Raw genomic sequence first — 19,942 nt, forward strand, 5'->3', positions numbered from 1 at the left:
AATTCCCCTGCCTTATTGTTTCCACAAGGCCATAGAATAAAAGACAACTGAAAACCTAGGATGGTATACGTGTAATTGATGTGATCAGGTCATCGTGTATTTATATTCATTAGGAGGAATTTATAGTTGCTCCCATTATTTTCCAAGTGTCTCATATATCTTTCGATTCGTGCTTGGCGCCCTTCCGGTATGCGTGTCCGGCAGCCTAGCACAATGGTTTTGTCATCGGGGTGGCATCTTCGCATCAGAAGTCATAATTCGTTGGGTCACATTGCCCACTACAAAACAAAACCCGCAATGGCGAGAATACAGCAGCGAAGGCGAAGGCAAACGGCACGCAGCGCGCGGTGCCGCGCTCTGCTACATTGAAGGCGGCAGTGGCGGCCCTTTGCGGAGGCGCGCAGAACTAGAATCTGTTGACATAAGCGGCGTCATCACAATGTATGGCGCCGGCTGAGGAGTGAGCCCACTACCCAATTCTAGCTCAGTTTAGTAGCGTGGTTACAGTGGCGGCAGCGACCGCAGCTAAGCCTACCTTCGATGTGGAAAAGCATGGTGCGCGAATAGTTGCTGTTGCGTCTTTCGTAGCTGCAATATGCCCGGGAAGTGCAATTTCCAGCAGTCGTGGTTATACAGTGCTGCGTATAGGGAGTGGATTTCTCCGGATGCGTCAAACTCGCATCGGGCAAAGTGCAAGGCATGCGGGAAAACTTTCGATGTGTCATCAATGGGTGAGTCGGCCGTCAAAAGCCATATGAAGAGCGCAAAACACATTGCGAACACGAAAGCGACTACGGCGAATAGTACCATGCGGAGCTACGTGACAGCAATTGCTTGTGAGCAACGCATCGAGCCGGCTCCATCAACGTCGTCGGATGTGAGCAGCCTGTGCAAAGCGCACGAGTGTGTGACCGACGTGGAGATACTGTGGACCCTGAAAATGGTAACATCACACTATTCCTACAACTCATCATCACACACAGGGGAGCTGTTCAAGAAAATGTTTCCAGATAGCGAAACCGACAAGTCATTTTCCTGCGGTGAAAGAAAATCTGCATGTGTGGTGTGCCATGGTCCGAGACCATTTTTTCTCTCGTGCCTACAACGTGAATTAGAGAAATCTGATGGCTACACAGTTCTGTTTGATGTCTTTGAACGACTGCCTGCAAAAAAAAAAAAAAACAGATGGACATCCATTTGCGGTACTGGAGTACTCAGCCCGAGCGGGTAACCACGAGGTATTATACGTCGGTGTTCATGGGACATTCGACTGCCGAAGACCTTCAAGAGAAGCTTCTGGCTGCCTTGGCAGATTTATCGTTGGCGAAAGCTGTCTATGGATGGCCCCAATGTGAACCTACAGTGTTTTAGGGAAATGCAGGAATACTTGCAGCAGAATTATCAAGTTCAGTGTTTGGACCTTGGCACTTGCGGACTGCATACAATACATAACGCTTACAGGGCGGGTGTTGTTGCCAGCAAGTGGGACATAGAGAATCTTGTTTCAAGCCTCAGTGCCATTTTTCATGATGCGCCAGCTCGAAGGGAAGACTTCTCTACTGTGACAGGCCAAATGAAATTTCTTCTGAACTTTGTTGCTCATCGCTGGGTAGAAAATGTTGTTCTGATCGAACGTGCCATTGCGCTGTGGGGTGATGTGAAAAGGTACGTGGAATGTGCAAAAAAAAAGGTGAACTTGCCAAAGTGTGCGTTATTTACACAGCTCTGCGAATTTTGCCAGGACCCACTGCTGTTGGCCAAACTGAACTTTGCTCACGGCATCGCGATGATTCTGAAACCATTCCTCATGGAATACCAAATGGACAAACCGCTGATGTTCTTTTTAGAAAGAGATGTGGAGTGTCTCTTGAGGAAACTTCTCACAAGATTCATGAAGTGCTGTCAGCTTCGACAGGAGTTGTCGGCTTGCTCAAAATGGATCTCGTAGACCCAAATAATCATGTATCTTCAGAGAAAGTTTACATTGGGCATGCAGCTGAAGAAATGGTCAAAGCCGCAAAGGTGAGCGCCAAGGACGTATTTGCCTTCAGGATGGAATGCAAACAGTTGCTTATTAGTACTACCAAGAATATTCTGCAAAAGAGCCCGCTGACATATCATCTAGTTAGGAGCCTGTCTTCGCTAGACCCTCGTCAAATGACCTCAAAGCCAGATGAGTGCCTCACAGGCTTCAGGAAAGTATTAGATGTCCTCATTGCAGTTAGACGATTGGGTGAGCATGAGCGTGATTCGGTCCTAGGCGAATACGCAGAACTTCTGCAAAACAAGAAACACAACCTGCAGCAGTTTGACAAACACTCTTTTCGCCTAGACGAGTTCTACCGTGAGCTTTTGACGGTTGACTCATCCTATAAGCACTTTTGGAAAGTTGTGCGACTTCTTCTCGTCTTCAGCCACGGGCAGGAAACTGTCGAAAGAGGCTTCAGTGTGAACCGCCACGTCTCTGTCGAAAACCTGAAGGAGATCTCATATGTGTCGCAGCGAATCGTTTAGGATGCAGTAAACAAGGCTGGTGGCATCCTGAACATTGCAATAACAAAGGAGTTGCGTAGATTTGTCTTGCCTGCACACAACCGCTATCGAGCCTACTTGGAGGATAAAAAAAAAAAGCGATCGAGCAATCAAAGGCATCAAAGAGAAGCCACATTGAAGAAGAAATACATGGCATGAAGATGAAGAGGAGGAGGCTGGAGGCAACAATTGCCAATTTAACAGCTTGTACTGACAACTACGCTGAGCGGGCAGAAGCTACAAGCGACATCACCTTCATTGTGAACTCCAACAGTTTAAGAAAAACTGCAAAAGAAAAGACTATGGGGCTTGCAGAAATTGATGAGAAGTTGAAGGAAAAGCTTCAGGAACTTAATCACGAGTCCACTGTTTGAGAATGGGCCTCTTTTTGTGGGTGTGTGCAATATGTCTTGGAAAAGAAGCTAGTTAGGTATTTATTGTGGAAAATGTGCCTACTTTTGCTTGCGTGCAGTAAAAGATGTGCTTCCTTTCTGTAAAGCATGTTGTGGTCTTTTTCTATCATCTCAAAAAGTCTTGTTTGAAGTCCTTGAAAATTCTTTTTTAGGTCCTTGAAAGTCCTTAAAAACCCTTGAATTTTTTCCTTCCTGGTGGCTATGAACCCTGCCAGTACCCCTCGCTACCTTCACGGCAATAGCGCTCATGTGGTTTTCCCGTATTTCTAGTTGCCAAACCACCCTTCTGTGGCAGATTGATTTTGTTCCAGGTAACAAAGCCTTGTTCTTTCAACTTATTGTGGTTTAGAAATTCAGTTACTAATGCCCAGGACGTAAATGAAGTGTGTGGCACAGCTCTTCAAAGCCACACTCTTATGCCGCCCTCAGCAGTACAACACCTGTGAACTGGGGCATTTGCAAAATTTTCGACACTTTTCGTCCACGATGAGCTTGTGCAGTTTTTGGAGAGCATTGGCGTAATGTTCCCTTTTTACTCTGGTGTTTTTTCCCAGTTAATGAGCAGGGTCTTTCATTCCAAAAAATTGGCAGTGGCTTAGCTCGGCTATGCCAGAATATAAGTAGCGAGAGCTATGTTACTCTGGTATTGGCATTTTGCAGAGACTATTGTTGAGCTTATGTTGGTTAGCAATGAAGGCACATTAGTCGTCACAAAAAATTTTTTCTATTTAATGCACAGAAATGAAGATGGCCCGGTGATCAGTATAGTAACACGCGGTCGATTCGATTGAATGTATGCAGAATTTTGAATGCATGGGCCCTTTAAATCCTCCTCTCTCATTGTCGTCTGTTCCCCTTGATCTTTCAAAGGCTCCATCTGAGCTGCTGTACGCCGCCTGTTGCGCTCTGTATTCTGTCGTGTTCGCTTGGTGAGACGTTCTCTCTGTTCAGGGGTCTTTGCTACCTGCTTGGCCTTTCGGTATTCATTCTTTCACTACTGAATGGCCAATTGCCAGGGGACTACTGGATCAGAGGAATTGAGCCTCTCCTGTCGATACTGCCGTTGAGCAGTGGCCTGATTCGTTCTCCATGCGAAACAACTGTGCTGCGGCTACCGTTTCTCTCCTCCGTTTATACACGCAGTTGCGCATGCACAGTTATATGCGTAGCTAGCACATGGCATTCGCGTGACTGCGCACGCGGCAGCGGAGGCTGCACCTGGCAGTTACTCTCATATGTCGCGCCCCTTGCACCTGCTCCTCCTCTCCACGGCACATTTCACATATTCCAGAGCGGTTCAATAGTGAAATGCTGGACTGGTAGCCGAATATAGCTCTCGCTACAATACTTTCTCCATGACTTCCTTCCTGGAGGTTTAGGGCTTAATTTTTTCGAAGATCACAATGCTTCCACCACAAAGACTGCCGCTTTGTTTCTCAATCTCACATGAATAACCATGTCTTATCCCATCACAAGCCATGAACAAGATCTTTTCTGGGTGGCTTGAATAAAGATGGGAAATTTCCGTAGGTGAATGCACATTGTGGTGTCAACTTTGGTAGAGATTTTGTGGTGCCTCTGGCAGCACCCTCCACAGTACCAAACGTGATGAATGGTTCTGAAACCAGTGCTGGAAGGAAATGTTAGATCCTATTTTTCGGCCTAATTCAACTGTTTTTAATGAAAAGGCTCTCAGTTGTGGATCGACAATGCAAATATAGTTTCGAAGTGCTGATCTATTTTCAACGAGGGTGGTCTTGCACATCCACGAGGCCCTTTTAAAACTCCAGTTTCTTGAACATACTGCCATGCACATTAACCAGTCTAGTGCAAGTTTCTTAGGTGGAACATACTTCTGTCGAAAACTTCAAGCTTCAGTACACAAATTTCTAAACGTGACAAGACTCCTCATTAATTTACTGGTGCACACCAGGGGGCCAAACTGGAAGGTTTGATGATGAGCTCCTGCTTGGCTCAAAAGATGACCTGGCTAAACAAATGGTAAAGGGTCATCATTGAGATGCTTGGTCATAGCCAAGTTGTGTAACGTTTAGATATCCCCTCATATTTATGGTGAAAAGTGATGTGCTGCCGTGCGCCATGTTTTGACATGAGCAGCAACTGTTGCAAAAGAAATACATACAAGAGGGGGAAAAAAATGTTAGCTCCTGTATAGAACTTCATAACTTCGCAACAAGACTGAATGTGGGAACTTGACAACATGGCGCACGTTTGGGTCAAATGAATGCAGTGCCGAATTCGAAACTGTGTTATGCTCACATGTGAAGGGTAGCAGCAAAGATGCACATTTTAAATCTCTTAAGTTTTCCGAAACTGGCCAAAGCCATAAGAACATTCCAATTGATGAAGCCAACAGAAAGGTAAATTCAAGAAGGCATGCTGGCCAGACTTCGAGATTTGCCGCTCTAGTTTCCACGCCCTCTTATTTTAGTCGCAGTTTCCGATGAAGGGAATTTCAGCGTGATTTTATAGTTCCTAATGCATGGAAGCATCTTGTATGCCGATGCATTTTTTTTGTAAGACTGCTAATGATAGAAGGGTGAAACTTCTCGAAAAATAATTGTTGCCTGCAGTGCATTGCACACGGATCTGCAGAGTTTCAGGTGAAATTCCAGATGTGTCGTATGCACAGTGGTCAAGGATGTGCTGAAGTGTGTTTTTTTTACTGTTGCATGTCTCTCGGGCCGAATCACATACAGTGCTGCGTGATTTGGCATGACATGCGCAATAATGCACCACCGTTTGGTCCCTGTCATCATCCTCTTGCTCGGGCTTTGTTTTGTACAGGACGCTTCTGTGATTTGTTGACATGAGCCTGCAAGGATTAGATGCTGATCTAGTCTACAGCAGTTTTGAATATTTCCCATATGTGCAGTAAAAAGCAAATGGGGCATGGGGCTGTTTCAAATATCTGCTCAATTCTCTCTGCAGGTAGTGGTGTTCTGTATACTGTGAATTAAAAAAAAAAACAATTTCTTTTTTTTACATTTTTGATGTGGCTTAGCACTGCGTTAACCCTCCACACGATGTAAGTTGCATGCGCACATCACATAGATACAAATGATAAAACCGCAGTCCGAGAAGCTCTAGAAACAATTATTCCTCTGTCAGGCAGTGTTGACCACAAGCTTTCTTTTTTACTAGAAACTGTTAAACCACTACTATCTAACACTTGATAAAGAGCATGTAATATTCGTACCTACTTCATTTTGACATACCAGCTTGGATTAGGATCTGCGCAGTTATTTCTAAAAGTGCAGGGTTATGTCATACAGATTTTCTTTTCTTCTTTTTTTTTTTTTTCTATACTGGCTGCCGAGGAGTCGTGCTGTTGTGTTCCAAGCCACCTTTTCTTCCCGGAATGCCGGGGACTCTGAAAGGCGTCATAAATTTTAATTCTGCATCCATGCCGATGCTTGTTTTGTTTCTTAAGCGCACAATATTTTGAATGTGTTGCTATGTTGCTACTCCATCACCTCAATATAAATGTTTTAAAACCATTCCTTTCATCTTTGCTTTGTGTTTTGGCTGTAGGAGTCTTGAAGGGGTAGAGGGGCACTGCTGTGAAACTTCTTTCCTCCTAATGCAGAACCCTGTATACGCCTATGGCTTCAAGTAGTATTAAGAGGCAGCTGACTTAATGAAAAAAAAAAATAACCTGAACAATCAAATATTTTTCATGCCAAAATGGTCTGCGCAGTATTGTACAGCCAATGTAAAAATGTGCAAAACACCAAGCACACTAATTAGCCAAAGATAAAAATATACTGAATGCTTTAATTTATAGTTTGGTAGTATTCAGTTTGCCAGCACTTAGCACCTTAACCGAGTGGGGACAAACGTGTCCTGCCCTGCTGGCTAGGCCAAGGACAGGAAAAAGGTGGGGGATGAATCGTCCGTGCCAAAATGGAGGAAAGCTTCCATGTGGGCTCGTGAGTACTGTTAATAAGTAGCTACATCCACTGCAGGGCAAGACCCTTTCCTAGTGCTTTGTGTTCCACTCCTGTGCCTGCCACAGCCACCCTATCGATACAAACATCCTTAGCTCTTCTGGATGTTCAGCCAGATCCATCGCAGACCATTGGTTCCGTGCGTGCTGAGAGAGTAGGCTACACTTCCAGTTTTACTTTAGCATTACCTAATACTAGTTGTGCGGTGCTATCCCATCAGCAGTGCTGTCAAGTGCCTGCCGGTTTGCAGTAGCTACTAGTTTTACCCTGGCCTACTGCTCGGCTTCTCTGGGCTGAAATACTTAGAAAACGAGCCTCTCATTGTGTCTTGAGTAGGTGAAAGGATCTAATGCCATGGCGCTAAAAGCTGCCAATGAAAATGCATCATCAACTTTTCCATCAGGCTCCAAAACTCTTCTTATATGATCTTTGCCTGGTAAGAAGAATATGAAGGCAGGATGAGCCTGATGTACCATGTTCGTGTATCACGTTTTGAGCCTCAGAGTTGTGGTTTATTAACAAAATTCCACTGAAATCTCCCAGGTAACGCAAAATGTTGCCTCAACATTGCCGTATCAACTGCCACTTGGTGTTGAGCAACACAATGTGATATTGCCTGAGGTAAGTTTCATATTGTTTTAGAACTACATCACTAGAACATTTATGGGTATATATCGCACCAACGTTGGGTGCAGACATCTCACCGACGTTTCTGAGACTACCGAGGTTTAGAATAGGGAGACCCTTTTGGTTAGTGGCTGGGGGACAGCAAGGCGTGAGTGCGCATGCCCAGAATGAAAAGTGTGCCATTCGCACTTTCAACAAAGCATTTTATACATGCAAACTCGTGCCCTCCCCTATCCCTGTAACCAGTAAGGTCCCCCTATTCTAAAACTAACATATGTATAGAGAACATTTGTGAACAGAAATTTGTAATATAGTACTGACAAGGCTAATATATTGCACTGGCAATTTATATTGTTTACAAAATCTGTCGCTTTTTGTGAACCCAGTGCATGTAGTGTAACTGGAGGATACTGAAGCAACATATGAATAGGGCTCGGAAAGGTGCCTTCTTGAGGGTTAACACATGTTTCAACGGCTGTATTTGCTTAATATTTGCACAAATTGACAGCTGGCTATATATGGACTTCTCAGTAAAGTTTATCAGCAAGATGATCATGCTTTCCTTATATTTTTCATTTCTGCTTTAAGTTTAGGATTGACCAAAAAACTCTCATCTCTCAATTTACGAGCATCACTGACTTTAAAACAAGGGCTTCATGAAGTATATGTACTCTCACTGAAAGTTGCCATTTTGAGTATGTGTGATGGTATTTCCTTCTCATAGTGTTTATTTTGTGCAGTCTCATGATACAACGGATTTACCTCATCACTGCAGAAATGTTTGTGCAGCGTAAAAGATTGATCTCTTGCAATCTGTTGACTTAAAATGCCACTATATTTGCTTCACCTTTGCAGGATATGCAGAGTAAAAATTTTTTTAAGCAAATTAAATGGCATCACTTTTCGGCGCTCCTGTCAGTCTAATGTCAGCATAATCTCATTACTCAAACATTGTACTAATGTTAATGCAGAACGTTAACTATTGTGATGAGTGATATTATTAGCAACATTTAGGCAACATTATAGACAGATTGGAATCTATTCGGGCAGTTTTCCAGCATTTTGTGTTGCTTGGCTATGCTCGCTCCTACCGATTTCTTTGTCTAGTCTACCTACTCTTGGTGCAAACTTTGAACTTCTCATTCTTCCAATGTTCGTAAGCCCGACAGTCGTTTATGTGGTACTTCATTTCTTTCTTGAAAACTATGCTCCTCGGGAGGATGAGTGCTTCATCAGTAAAAATGGTGCAAGTGTCAGGCCTCCCTCATTCCTGTATACTTTGTAAAAACCATGAATTGCAGCACAGCTTCCATGAAAAGAGCCCTACAGTGCATTCCTGTGTCACTAGTTGATCAGTATTCTGGCTTGAATTTAGGACACCACTGACTGCTGAAAAGCCTCGGAGATGGAAGCAGTTTTCAAACTGTGTGATGAAAACATTACAAATGTAGCTGCAGGTCATACAGGACAAAAGCAATAGTGTAACAATTTGCTGTTTTGTCTTGTATCTAGTCGCAAAATTGACCATAAATTTGTACTTCATCTACAATGCTGATCAATTTTTCATGTTCCGTCATGTTTTTGATGTTCCTTTTCCATTTCTACCTGAACGTAACTGTGTTAACATTTCGAGGTATTTCCATGCAGTCTCCTCTCAGTAAAACCCATAAGGACGTTTTTTTCTCAAGTACCTCTGATATTTGCTAGTTAGGTCCCAGAGTTTGTTTGTTTCTCTTTGATAGCTGAAGGCACTGAAACTGTCCCTTTAAATAGCAGGCTTGATATGCATGTGGATGGCCTCTTCTGTTGAAAAGACCCTTTGCCTTTTTTCGTTTGTTTGGTCTTTTGCTTGCATGGAAACGGCTTGTTTTGCTTACGGTAATCTAGATTTTAAACCTTTGCTAACAAAGGCTTGAGCAGTAGAAGGTTACAAATCCATGCACTTGTCCCAGCCTGCTGCTCTTATACACATGAAAATCCGGACAGATTTAGGCCTTCAGTCCCTGTAATTTTTTTCTTCCTCTGTTGTGTTTGAATATCAAATGTCCCACAACCATGCAGAGAAGAAAAAAAAGTGAAGCTTGTCACATCTGTTGCAAGTACCTGGTGATTGAAGCATGATGGCATGAAGGGTGTGTATTAACTCCATGGACTCCACCAGCTCGGTGAGACACGTGAAACTTCAGGTGGAACTTATGATTGCGTTTGACTAGGAAGAGTAAGGATTGCAGTAAATCGATTCTAGAAATAAAATATGATTAAAGTGAAATAGATACATTGACAAGCATACCGTTACGTAATCGGTATATATTACACGTATGCACCTGCCAAAACACTGCGCATATAACACTGACGCAAGAAGAAAACGAAGATGAATGTGTGTGTATGCGACCATCATCAAAACAATTGGTTGTCACAAATTTTTTTTATAAAAGATTAGAAACAAATACACACAAAGTAGGTAACCCTACGAATGACGCAGTCACAAAAATAAGGCAACATTTTACAATCTTGCGAAAGTATTTGAAACCAATACATGACGTGCTATAAAATAAAAACTATCAAAACAAACATCTTTAAAATAGTCGGGTTCAAAATTTTAAATACTGAAATTTTTTATGAATACCATCACCACCATCAGAACAGTCGGAAACGAGTAATCAAAACCGAAACTGAAGAGTCTCTCGTAGACAGCGCGGACAGCGTTTCACCTCTGCAGCTACCTCTCCATCCGGCACCTACTTGCCGGCGCAGTTTGAAAATCTTTTGCAGGACGCAGCGAGCAGGTCACCAAAAGTCTCCATGGGAATGAGGCAGCCGACGCCGCCGTCCACGCGCTCTCTCTCCTTGCATTTTCCACGGGACCCGACGCGGACCAGGATTGTGATTTCAGCCCAGCTTACAAATTTAAAGAAATATGTGAATATTACAGATACACGCACCAAACTCTTCCCACCCCGTGCAAAGGGCTGGGGAAGGCTAACGAGCGGGTGCTCCTGCGCCTGCTCACCAATACAATGTTATGCCCGGCTGCTCTAAAACATTTCGATCCACAATTTGACGGGCTGTGTTCGCACTGTGGGGTGGTGTCTGACACCTACCACATGGTGTGGGCCTGCCAAAAAAACCCATCTTTGCCCCCAATCCCCAACCCCACCCGAGAAAACTGGGGGCGACCCTACGCGGCTAGCGTATTTGGGTTTGCTTGGGACGGTGGCTCCGCGAGAGACAAATGACAGAAGAGACGAAGAAAGCGGGCTGTTCCGGCCAGCGGCTATCACTCCCCGCACCTCTCGCTCATTGGGTGCTGCGCGCGCGCCCCTTTTGTCGCCGCGCTTCTGGACGTCCTGCTCCCTGCACCTCTCGCTTGTTGGGTGTTGCGCGCGCGCGCCTTTTGTCGCCGCGCTTCTGGACGTTCTGCTGCTGAACGTTTTTTGCCCTGTAACGTCGTTTGTGCGCTTCACTGCTTACCTGCCGGGTAACGTCGCGTGTGCACGCTTCGGGCTGCTGCTGAATTTTTCGTTCGTGTAGCGCCGTACGCGCGCTCTTGGCTTCTGCTGAACTGTGCACGCTTCGGGCTGCTGCTGAATTTTTCGTTCGTGTAGCGCCGTACGCGCGCTCTTGGCTTCTGCTGAACTTTTTGCCTGCATTACCGGCTTCATTGTCGTAGTGCGCTGCAGCAGAAGGCGACACTCCTGCCAAAGAAGTAGCAGCATTCTTCGGCGCTTGTGCTGTCCGTACGTGAAACTATGGCGGCTTCTTTGCCATTCACATGCGAGCTCGACAACGACAACAGCGTCGAGAACGTCAAATGCTTTCGTGTCGCCCTCTGCTCTCTCAAGCTTCTTGCGTCGCCTTTGGGGGTGTAGATGGCAGTCGGAACAGCCGACTTTCTTCGTCTCTTCTGTCGTTTTCTCTCTTGCAGAGCCACCGTCCCAAGCAAACCCAAATACGCCGAGAACGTCAAATGCTTTCGTGTCGCCCTCAACACTGATGGGGACGCGTACGAGTGGCTGAGCAGCTACAGCAATGCTACGAGTACTTCGTGGGTAGTCGACTGGGAAGTGGCCGATCCTAAAAGGTATTTTACTACCTGACTTGGCATGTGCTCGTTCCTTGTAGTTTTCTCTTGATTAACTAATTTTGCTTACACCCAATGTTCTCTCTACTGAACTGAAAGTTTTTGGTTGTTTCATTTTGTGTGATAGTATCTGTGCATTCAATTTGTTGATGGCCCAGCATCATAATGCACAAGTTAATGTGGCTTCTTAGATGAAGAATAAATGAGTATAGTGTAATTTCAATGTATCATTTTTCTAATATATGAATTGAAACAAAAGTCTGCTTAGTTATGCTGGAATGTAAATTTATATTTTTAGATTGTAAGCTCTACTTCTTGGGATGCAACTTTGAATTCGCCTGGCATCATCCAAATGACCTTGAGTGGACATACCGCACTTTTCTTACGCCAAAAACTAATCTTTATTTTTAGGTGTCCACAGAAAATGACAAATACTGCAACTTTCTTTTCCCATAAACCACTTATTATTATTAACAATCGCAGAATGAAACGGCAGTATGACCTGGTGCAGATGTCCACCGAAAACCTGCACCTTACTTTCCCCCAAAACACACTTAAAGTAAAAATATATAAAAAGCATAATAAAAAGTGGTGGGGCATTCTACTTTCCAATTTATTTCCAACCTACAAGTCGGGGGTCCCCCATGGAAAAAGCTACCACAGACAGCTTGACTGGGCCTTGGGGGCCTACAGGCAGCATCTCGCAGTGCATTTCACAGCACAATAAAAATGGATATGAACATGAGAGCAAAAGCAGCGTTTACACTTCCTAAAGAATTATACACACATCAGATATCATAAATGAATATGAACATCACAGTAATATTCATTGCCTCATCATAAAATTTGTTGATTCGTGTCTAAATGCGGTAGGTGGAGCAGTAAAGTCAATGTGGGCTTTAGGTTTATTATAAAGTGATGGTATGCGGTAGTCAAGAGTGGCCCGGCCATAATTTTTTTTCGTGTATGTGGCACTGGTTTTACTTCCCTACGTAAGCTGTAAGCATGCAAGGGATGTGTGTATCATTTGGAGGGGTACATTTATGCATATAGAAAGACAGTTTGTAATCATATAATTTAGTTGCTTTAAGCATATGATGTTTAGTAAACAAGCGATCAGTAAATAGCTGGCTAGGGTTTCCATAAAAGTTGTCAAGAATTCGTAGCACCTTTTTTGTAGCCGCTCTAGTTTATTATAATTATGGATGGTTGTAGCTCCTCAAACTAAAATGCAATATGAAAGACTAGAGTAGAAATTAGCAAAACATATTGCTTTTTTGAGCTTTACTGGAAGTAATCCTCTCAGCTTATAGAGACAGCCAACTGTTTTGCTTAATTCTATCGCCAACTTGCTAGCATGTGTGTTCCACGACATGGTTTCTTCAAACCAGACGCCTACAAATTTTTCTGAAGTCACACACTGCAATGCTGCACCTTGAAAGTGTAGGACTAGCTCAGTGTCACAGACTTTGTTATGAGGCTCGAAATAATACATTTAGGATTTTTAACATTCAAAGTTTGCTCAAATAACTATTTATGACAGTGTTCAATTTGGTAAAGGTTTGTGCGGAGAAAAAAATATTTGTGTCATCAGCGTACATGACCAGTTTCGGTGAAAGAGGCAAATTGCACGTCATTAATACATGTCGGGATACATGTAAAAACTGGGATGTGGTCACTGATATAAAGGGAAAGCACACCTGATAAGCACTGGTCACAATGTACAATTGGTAATGCAGATATCTAGAAGTGTGGCACCGGTATCGGTAACATGGGTAGGCAAGGAAATTATATTCGAACAAGTGGAAGCGCGAAGTATGGTTTCTAGGCACTCAGAAGATGAATCTTCACCAAGCATATTGATATTCACATCACCCATAACTAAGAAGGCTCCTTGCATTGAATGGAGGCTTGACAACAAAGTTTTCATTAATTCAAAAAATTGGGTTTTGTATCCTAATAGTGGCCTATGGACAGCTGCTATAAGAATATTTTTTAACCGTACCATAGAGCACTCAACACTGGTGTAATGCATGGTTATTCGCCGAGAACTTCGCAGGCAATTGAGGCTTTGCTTTTTACCTCTTAAGGTGAAGCTTGAGCATCCCCCTAATGCAAACCCCCTCTACAACCTTGCTTAAGCATGTCAAACCATACTTCCCATAGCTTTTGCTTGTGACTATTTTGAAGCCATTCTTATAGCCCCCCATTTTTTCCCTAGGATTGTATTCCACAAAAGGTGGAGATGCCACCATAGCAGTCGCAACAAGACTGCTGGCCGGAACGCTACAAACTGCCCAGCCTTCGTTGACATAAAAGTCAAGAAAGTCACAAAGGACACAAAGAAGAGGGATGGCTTCTTGAAGCGAACTGTGCCGCTGCCTGCTGTCATCAGGGTCAGGGATGACCATAATCATGCTACTGACTGCGCGGATGGCCTGCGGTTGCTGCGGAGCACGTCTGACACTCGGGCAGCATTTAATTCCTACTTTAATGATGGCCACAGCCCAGCAGAGGCCATAGCACTACACCAACGAAAGCTGGAAGTAGAGGATGACGGGCTAGAAAAACTGGCGAGTGGTGCTGTAAACCCGAGTGCCAACATAGTCTACAACTGGTACCGGGTCTGGCGGAAGGAACACTTTGGCAGTACTGCAGATCCTTTGACTAAGCTGGCTGAAAAGGCACCAGCCTATCTTCATAACGGTAAGTTGCAATATGCTCAACAGTACTATGTGATGGAGAAATTTTTTTTTTGCGATTTTATAGCCTCAGGGCATAAATCCATAACGTTGTTGCAGCCTGGAAAGGCCGACATCTGAGGTTGCATTACAGTTTTCTTTTCCCTTCTAGAGGCCACGTCAGGCTTTAACCATAAAGCTTCGGAGCAATGGCCATGTTAGTCTCCACTTTTCAATACCTGGAACTTTGAGATTTGCAGGCCAAACAGTCAGTTCTCTGTCTCGTGAACATTGTGCCTGCCACAGGAGCCGCTAACATAGTAATAGGCCTGGTGCATGAAAATGCAATGTAGACAAATCCCACTGGTTTCATGTGGTATTTAATGTTTTAGCGTTACAAGCTGCAGTGAATATTTTCATATCTTAAACTTGTCATGAGCATGCATCTAGCCTGTGAGAGTTGATAGTGGGTATAACATGCTAAGTTGGCAGGAGCAATATAAAGTGACATGTCTGTGTTTGTACTGCGTCACATAAAATACCCCAGAAAAAAGATTGAATGGCTAAGATTCAAAACCATGAATTTCTCACAGCCTCATAGACACCATATGATTGCCATGTTACTTGCTGGATAAGGTGAACATGGCTTATACTAAGTGAAATGCAAAATCTCGTGATATGAAGGTGAAAAAAAGGGTGAATGCACCATGAGAATGATACGGTGCAAACAAGGCATAAAAGAAAGTGTACAATAGCCTATAAAAGGTGTTTGCAGTCATTAGCTTGATAACTGTTTGCCAGCAGTGAAACCTTACTCCTGGATAGCACAAACAGTAATTATTTCGTCTTTTTTGTGTCCTGTTTAATGATCCGACATCTAAAATATCATTTATGAAAAACTTCCCAATTCAATCAACCACACTATCAAAATAAAAAAAGAAATTCCTCTGCGTGTTTTCCATGATTCCAGAGACTTCTGACTTTTGTTACATGCACAGCTCTACAAAGCCCTCAATTATATACGCATATCTGCTCAGCAAGGGCGCCCTATTAAAAATCGGTTTTAAAAATTATGTGTGGAAAGCCATGATAAACAGTAAACTGTATTGGGTGAGTTAAAAGTAGTTCACATTGTGGAAAAGTGCAAAAGAGACAAAGGACAGAGAAAGGAGAGGACGACACGGGTGCTGTCTAACAACTAAGATTTATTAGAAAGTATATACGGTGAAATGTGCGAAACCAAAACAAAACATCAAGGATTATGCTGCAATGAAAGGCACTTATCAATGAAGGCTATCTCATTTCCTTGTAACACAAAAGACTGTTATGCTACACATGTGACCGGCTTCTTAGCAATGCAGTAAGCTTCAAAAATATCCCTGCCTATCTGGTTGTTGCTGTAGTAATGGGTCGTAGTGTTATGCAAAGCCAGATAGCAATTATGCTTTCTGGTAGGCTGGAGTCTTTCTTACACACGGAATTGAAGCTTACAGGTTTGTCATGTAGTATAACAGCAATGTTTTGTGTCTCAGAATATTTACATAATTTTCTTTTCATGCTGTATTTACTACTGCTTTCATGAAAGTTTGAGAATCCGAAATAAAATTTCTCATTACCACCTATTATTTACACTTGAAATGTATACAAAATATAGTGCATTCACTTCATTCTATTTTCATGTGTTAATTTAATGCAGGCACCACATTATTTCCGGTCAAAAATAAGTAAATAACCTAAACGGAGGCCATTTGCTACACAACAAGGGTGGGACCAAAGAGGGTCTTACTGCTCCTGATATCACAGAAGCACAGGCGGTTCTCGCACAATTGCTGCCTTCCCCATATAGTCATTTGTGAACACATTTCTACTCTCTAATAAATTATCTTTCAGGCAAAAGAAATAATTGCATTGATCAACACCACAAATTAGGAGATGATATAAATATTCTCCCTAATGCTTTCCTTCATTTCAGTGACTGTCAGCCTTACCCTTTCTCCACAATGAAATCATGCCATACTAGGCATCTCTCTTGGCCTGTATATACCTACCTAAAGGTTTAGAAAAATTCAGAAATTGTTGTCATCATAATCACAGATGAACACCACACTTAATGCATACTAATGCTCTGAAGTTTCACTTTCTAAGAACAATTTCCGAGTGGCAAGCTCTACCTCTACAAATGGTATTGATTACCATTGGCAACAAACTTTATAGCATATTTTAGAAAATGCATTTGTCGTATACTGCAATTTTATTTCATGTTTTTAATTAATGTTTGCCTTCTCATTGCATTTTGCTTTTATTTTCTACCTCCCTGCTTGGATCTAAAGAAAGGTCTCTATTATTTTGTACGAAAATAGTGTTCTGGTTACGTCACATGAAGCATTGACACAGTCGATAGTACAAGGTTAAAAGCACGTGTCACCTTTCGCAGGGATCGATGTCAGGATCACAAAATCTGAAGATGGTACCAGCTGGGCAGCTCTTATAGTCACCCAAATAATGAAGAGGACGCAAGGGCTGACTTCTGCCAAGGAGATTATATTCATCGACAGCACAGCCTCATGCGATGAGTCCCAAAGCAGCGTAACGCTGGTACTTGCAGCGACCGTGGTTGGAGCGCTGCCGCTAGCGGTCCTGCTGCACAGCTCTCAAAGCACCGAGAGCTACAAAGCTGCTTTTGGCCTGCTCAAGCAGAGCTACCCGACGTGCTTCGGTGGTGCTCATGTAAGCATTAATGTGCATAGTGTTCATAACGGACCAAGTCATAATTACAGTTAGGTGCACAATTGTGAATTGATCTTGCCTCTCTCCTGCTCTGTTGGAAAGGGGGAGAACAAAATGAAACGTTCTGCAAATTTAATCTGACCTGTTGCATACACAAATCAACTTATAAATTTTCACCACCACAGTTTTTAAATAATAATTCCCAAAGACTATGTAATAAAAATACAGCATTAGCTTCCAATTCATTTTATAAGGTAATAGGCAAAGGCTATAAAAATTCTACATATCGTGATCATCAGCCAGACTATACCCACTGTAGGGCGAGGACCTCTCCCATATTCCTCCAACTAACCCAGTTCTGTGCTAGCTGCATCCACTTGACACCTGCAAACTTCTTAACCTCATCTGCCCACCTAACTTTCTGCCTCCCCCTGCTACGCTTTCCTGCCTTTGGAATCCAGTTTGTTACCGTCAGCTACCATTGGTTGTAGCTAATATCGCTAATACAGTTTTCGCCTTCTTTCTTGATATGAAAAGCTTCAAGTGCCAACCGCGTGTTTATTTTTGCTTCTGCCAAGAATCGTCTCATGAAATCGCGGTGCACACTCGCAAGCAAGAATATGGGACACGAGATGAACACCTTTGTCATCTTTCTTAACATTTAGCGCATGCTCCCTCAGTCGCTTATTAATACAGCGGCCAGTCTGCCTGATGTACGTCTTCCCGCAGGAAAGTGGGATGGAATACACCACTCCAATGGTGCAAAGAACATGAGTAGTTCGGTGCCTGATTTGGCAGCCAAGACGCCCATCACTGCACGTGCGGGAGCAGAGCTTAGGGATAGAATGCCTCTTTGCTATCTTCTTCATATGGTGTGACACATTATGAAAATAAGGGGCCATCACCGGCCTGAACGTTTCACGTTTGGCCTCCAGGAGGTCTGAGGCCAAACGTGAAACATTCAGGCCGGTGGTGGTCCCTTCCGCAGAATCCGCAGCTTTTTTCTGTGTTATGAGCACAGCCCAGTCTCCAATATGGCAGTGCCCGTTGGCCAATTTTGAAAAGGTTAATAACAGGCTACACAAATACCTTCAATAGGTCTCTCTTGCCACTGGCCATTGATGAATGGAATTCGATTCCGAAATCTATAGTCCAGGAATGTCTGAACTTGAAATTTAGACTGTTAATATCAGTCCAAATTGCTAAATTAAAATGAGCAGCATTTTGACTTAAATTTTTCTTAACTACCTTACTGTAGCCTCAAAAGCGAGTTTTGCTTTGTTCGCTCTCTCAAATTTTACTAACATATACGACCTGTCATTTGTCTGCGTAGCCTCAAAAGTGAGTTTTGCTTTGTTCGCTCTCTCAAATTTTACTAACATATACGACCTGTCATTTGTCTGCGTACTACTTTGTGCATATTGTGCTTCTATAAACCGCCTTAATGTGTAAGCATATGCTGACATGAATGCACTGGTGCCCTTGACCATTTGGTTTTTGCATTGTTCTATTGTTATGCACTGTATTGCAATGTTGTTACCATGCCTTTTTGTTTGTTTTCCATTGTATAAAAAATCTACGACAATGAACATTCTCTACTAGTCCTTGCTTCCCCAAAAATAATGCCCGCTCAAGGTCTTTAAGGATCAATCAATGATGACGGTAACAGTCTGGAAGGTAGAAGAACGAAACAACCAGATGTTAACCGAGTAAAAAGCTAGTCTAACTGATCTGTGTGTGTGCCTGTGTATGTGCCAATAAATGTGAAATACCAATAAAATCTTGTAAATAATTGATTAGAAAGAAAAAAAACAACCACAGGTCACTGGTGGGATACAAACCTGTGAACCTCGAATATAGTGTCTGGTACTCTTATCAACTAAGCTACAATAGTGGTTATTCAGTGTTCAAGTTTGCTCAATATTTGTGTGGCGTGTAACCTACACTTGACGGTGCTCACCAGAACCACCCTTGTCGGTGGTCCTCAGCTGTCATGTGGAATGTCAACTTAAAGGAAGAGTGGGAGCTGGGCGCTACCTGCGACATCAAGGCTTTCAGAAACAAGGCCCATATGGCAAACATTAGGCTAATCAGCAAACAAATGCAGGGAGAACAAGGTGCTCATTACATTATAATATATATATATCTCGTGAGGCAGACAGTCGCACCAGCGAATTCACCTTTCTATTTCAGATAAGCCGAAGCAGCAGCTACTGACTAGCCCCAGCTCATCACCACTTCGTCTTTTTCCCACGACTTGATAATGATTACACTTAGATGAAGATGAAGTTCACTCACACTGCTTACAACCTTCCCCCTCCAAAACGAAAGCGACCATCCTGGTCGTAAATTATAGCTTAAGGTCGGCAGTTAGTGTTTAAAACGCGACGTGCACTACTTCGGTGTCAGTGCCGCGACACCGGTGATCGCGAACAGGCGATGCAGGTGTGATGAGATAGTTGGAAAAGTTTGTTCTAGAACCGTGTACGAGCCAATAAAACGGCTCAGAAACCTTTCACACAGGCCGGGGATGCGAGTAGATGTCCAGAGTAGCACTTCGTCTCCAGGGCTGAAAGACACTGAGCGATGGGTTGTATCATATGTGCTTTTCCTGGAAGCTTGAGTGGCTTCAGTTTGAAGGCGGGCACAATCACGGCAGTGGGTGATACGAGACACAAACTGTTCATGGGAAGGTGCGGCAGAAGGAGTGGAAACTGAGAAGAAAGATGCTTTGAGTGAGAAGGTACGGTGGTGGCCATAAACAAGAAAAAATGGAGAGTAGGTGGTGGTTTGTTGAACGGCAGTGTTGTAGGCGAAGGTGACAAAGGGGAGTAAAGAGTCCCAGTTGTTGTGCTGAGGGTGAATATAGGTGGATAGAATATCAGAAAGGGTGCGATGAAAGTGTTCCGT

General features: G+C 43.3%; 1 protein-coding gene, 1 long non-coding RNA gene and 1 pseudogene across 3 annotated transcripts in view; 2 read left to right on the forward strand and 1 right to left on the reverse strand.

The window, feature by feature from the left end:
• LOC146171003 (uncharacterized) overlaps positions 1–19,942 on the reverse strand; it is a 359,551-nt gene that overhangs the window by 165,270 nt on the left and 174,339 nt on the right. The gene's annotated exons all lie outside the window — the stretch shown is intronic.
• Positions 321–2,907, forward strand: LOC146171007 (uncharacterized; annotated as a pseudogene).
• On the forward strand, positions 6,873–19,415 carry LOC146171008 (uncharacterized). Its single transcript, XM_084586616.1, has 4 exons — positions 6,873–6,898; positions 11,469–11,624; positions 13,846–14,330; positions 16,740–19,415. Exons 1-4 carry the CDS (start codon positions 6,873–6,875, stop codon positions 17,084–17,086), a joined length of 1,014 nt encoding a protein of 337 aa, XP_084442742.1. The 3' UTR covers positions 17,087–19,415.

Source organism: Amblyomma maculatum, unplaced genomic scaffold (genome assembly GCF_055883805.1).
Source record: "Amblyomma maculatum isolate TAMU_Amacu unplaced genomic scaffold, ASM5588380v1 scaffold_24, whole genome shotgun sequence".
In the NCBI taxonomy this organism is placed as follows: Eukaryota; Metazoa; Arthropoda; class Arachnida; order Ixodida; family Ixodidae; genus Amblyomma; species Amblyomma maculatum.

Coding starts and splice junctions, on each gene's coding strand:
- LOC146171008 (XM_084586616.1), top strand. CDS start 6,873: ATGGAGGAAAGCTTCCATGTGGGCTC. Junction 6,899..11,468: donor GAAAGCTTCCATGTGGGCTC/GTGAGTACTGTT, acceptor TCTCTCTTGCAG/AGCCACCGTCCCAAGCAAAC. Junction 14,331..16,739: donor ACCAGCCTATCTTCATAACG/GTAAGTTGCAAT, acceptor CACCTTTCGCAG/GGATCGATGTCAGGATCACA.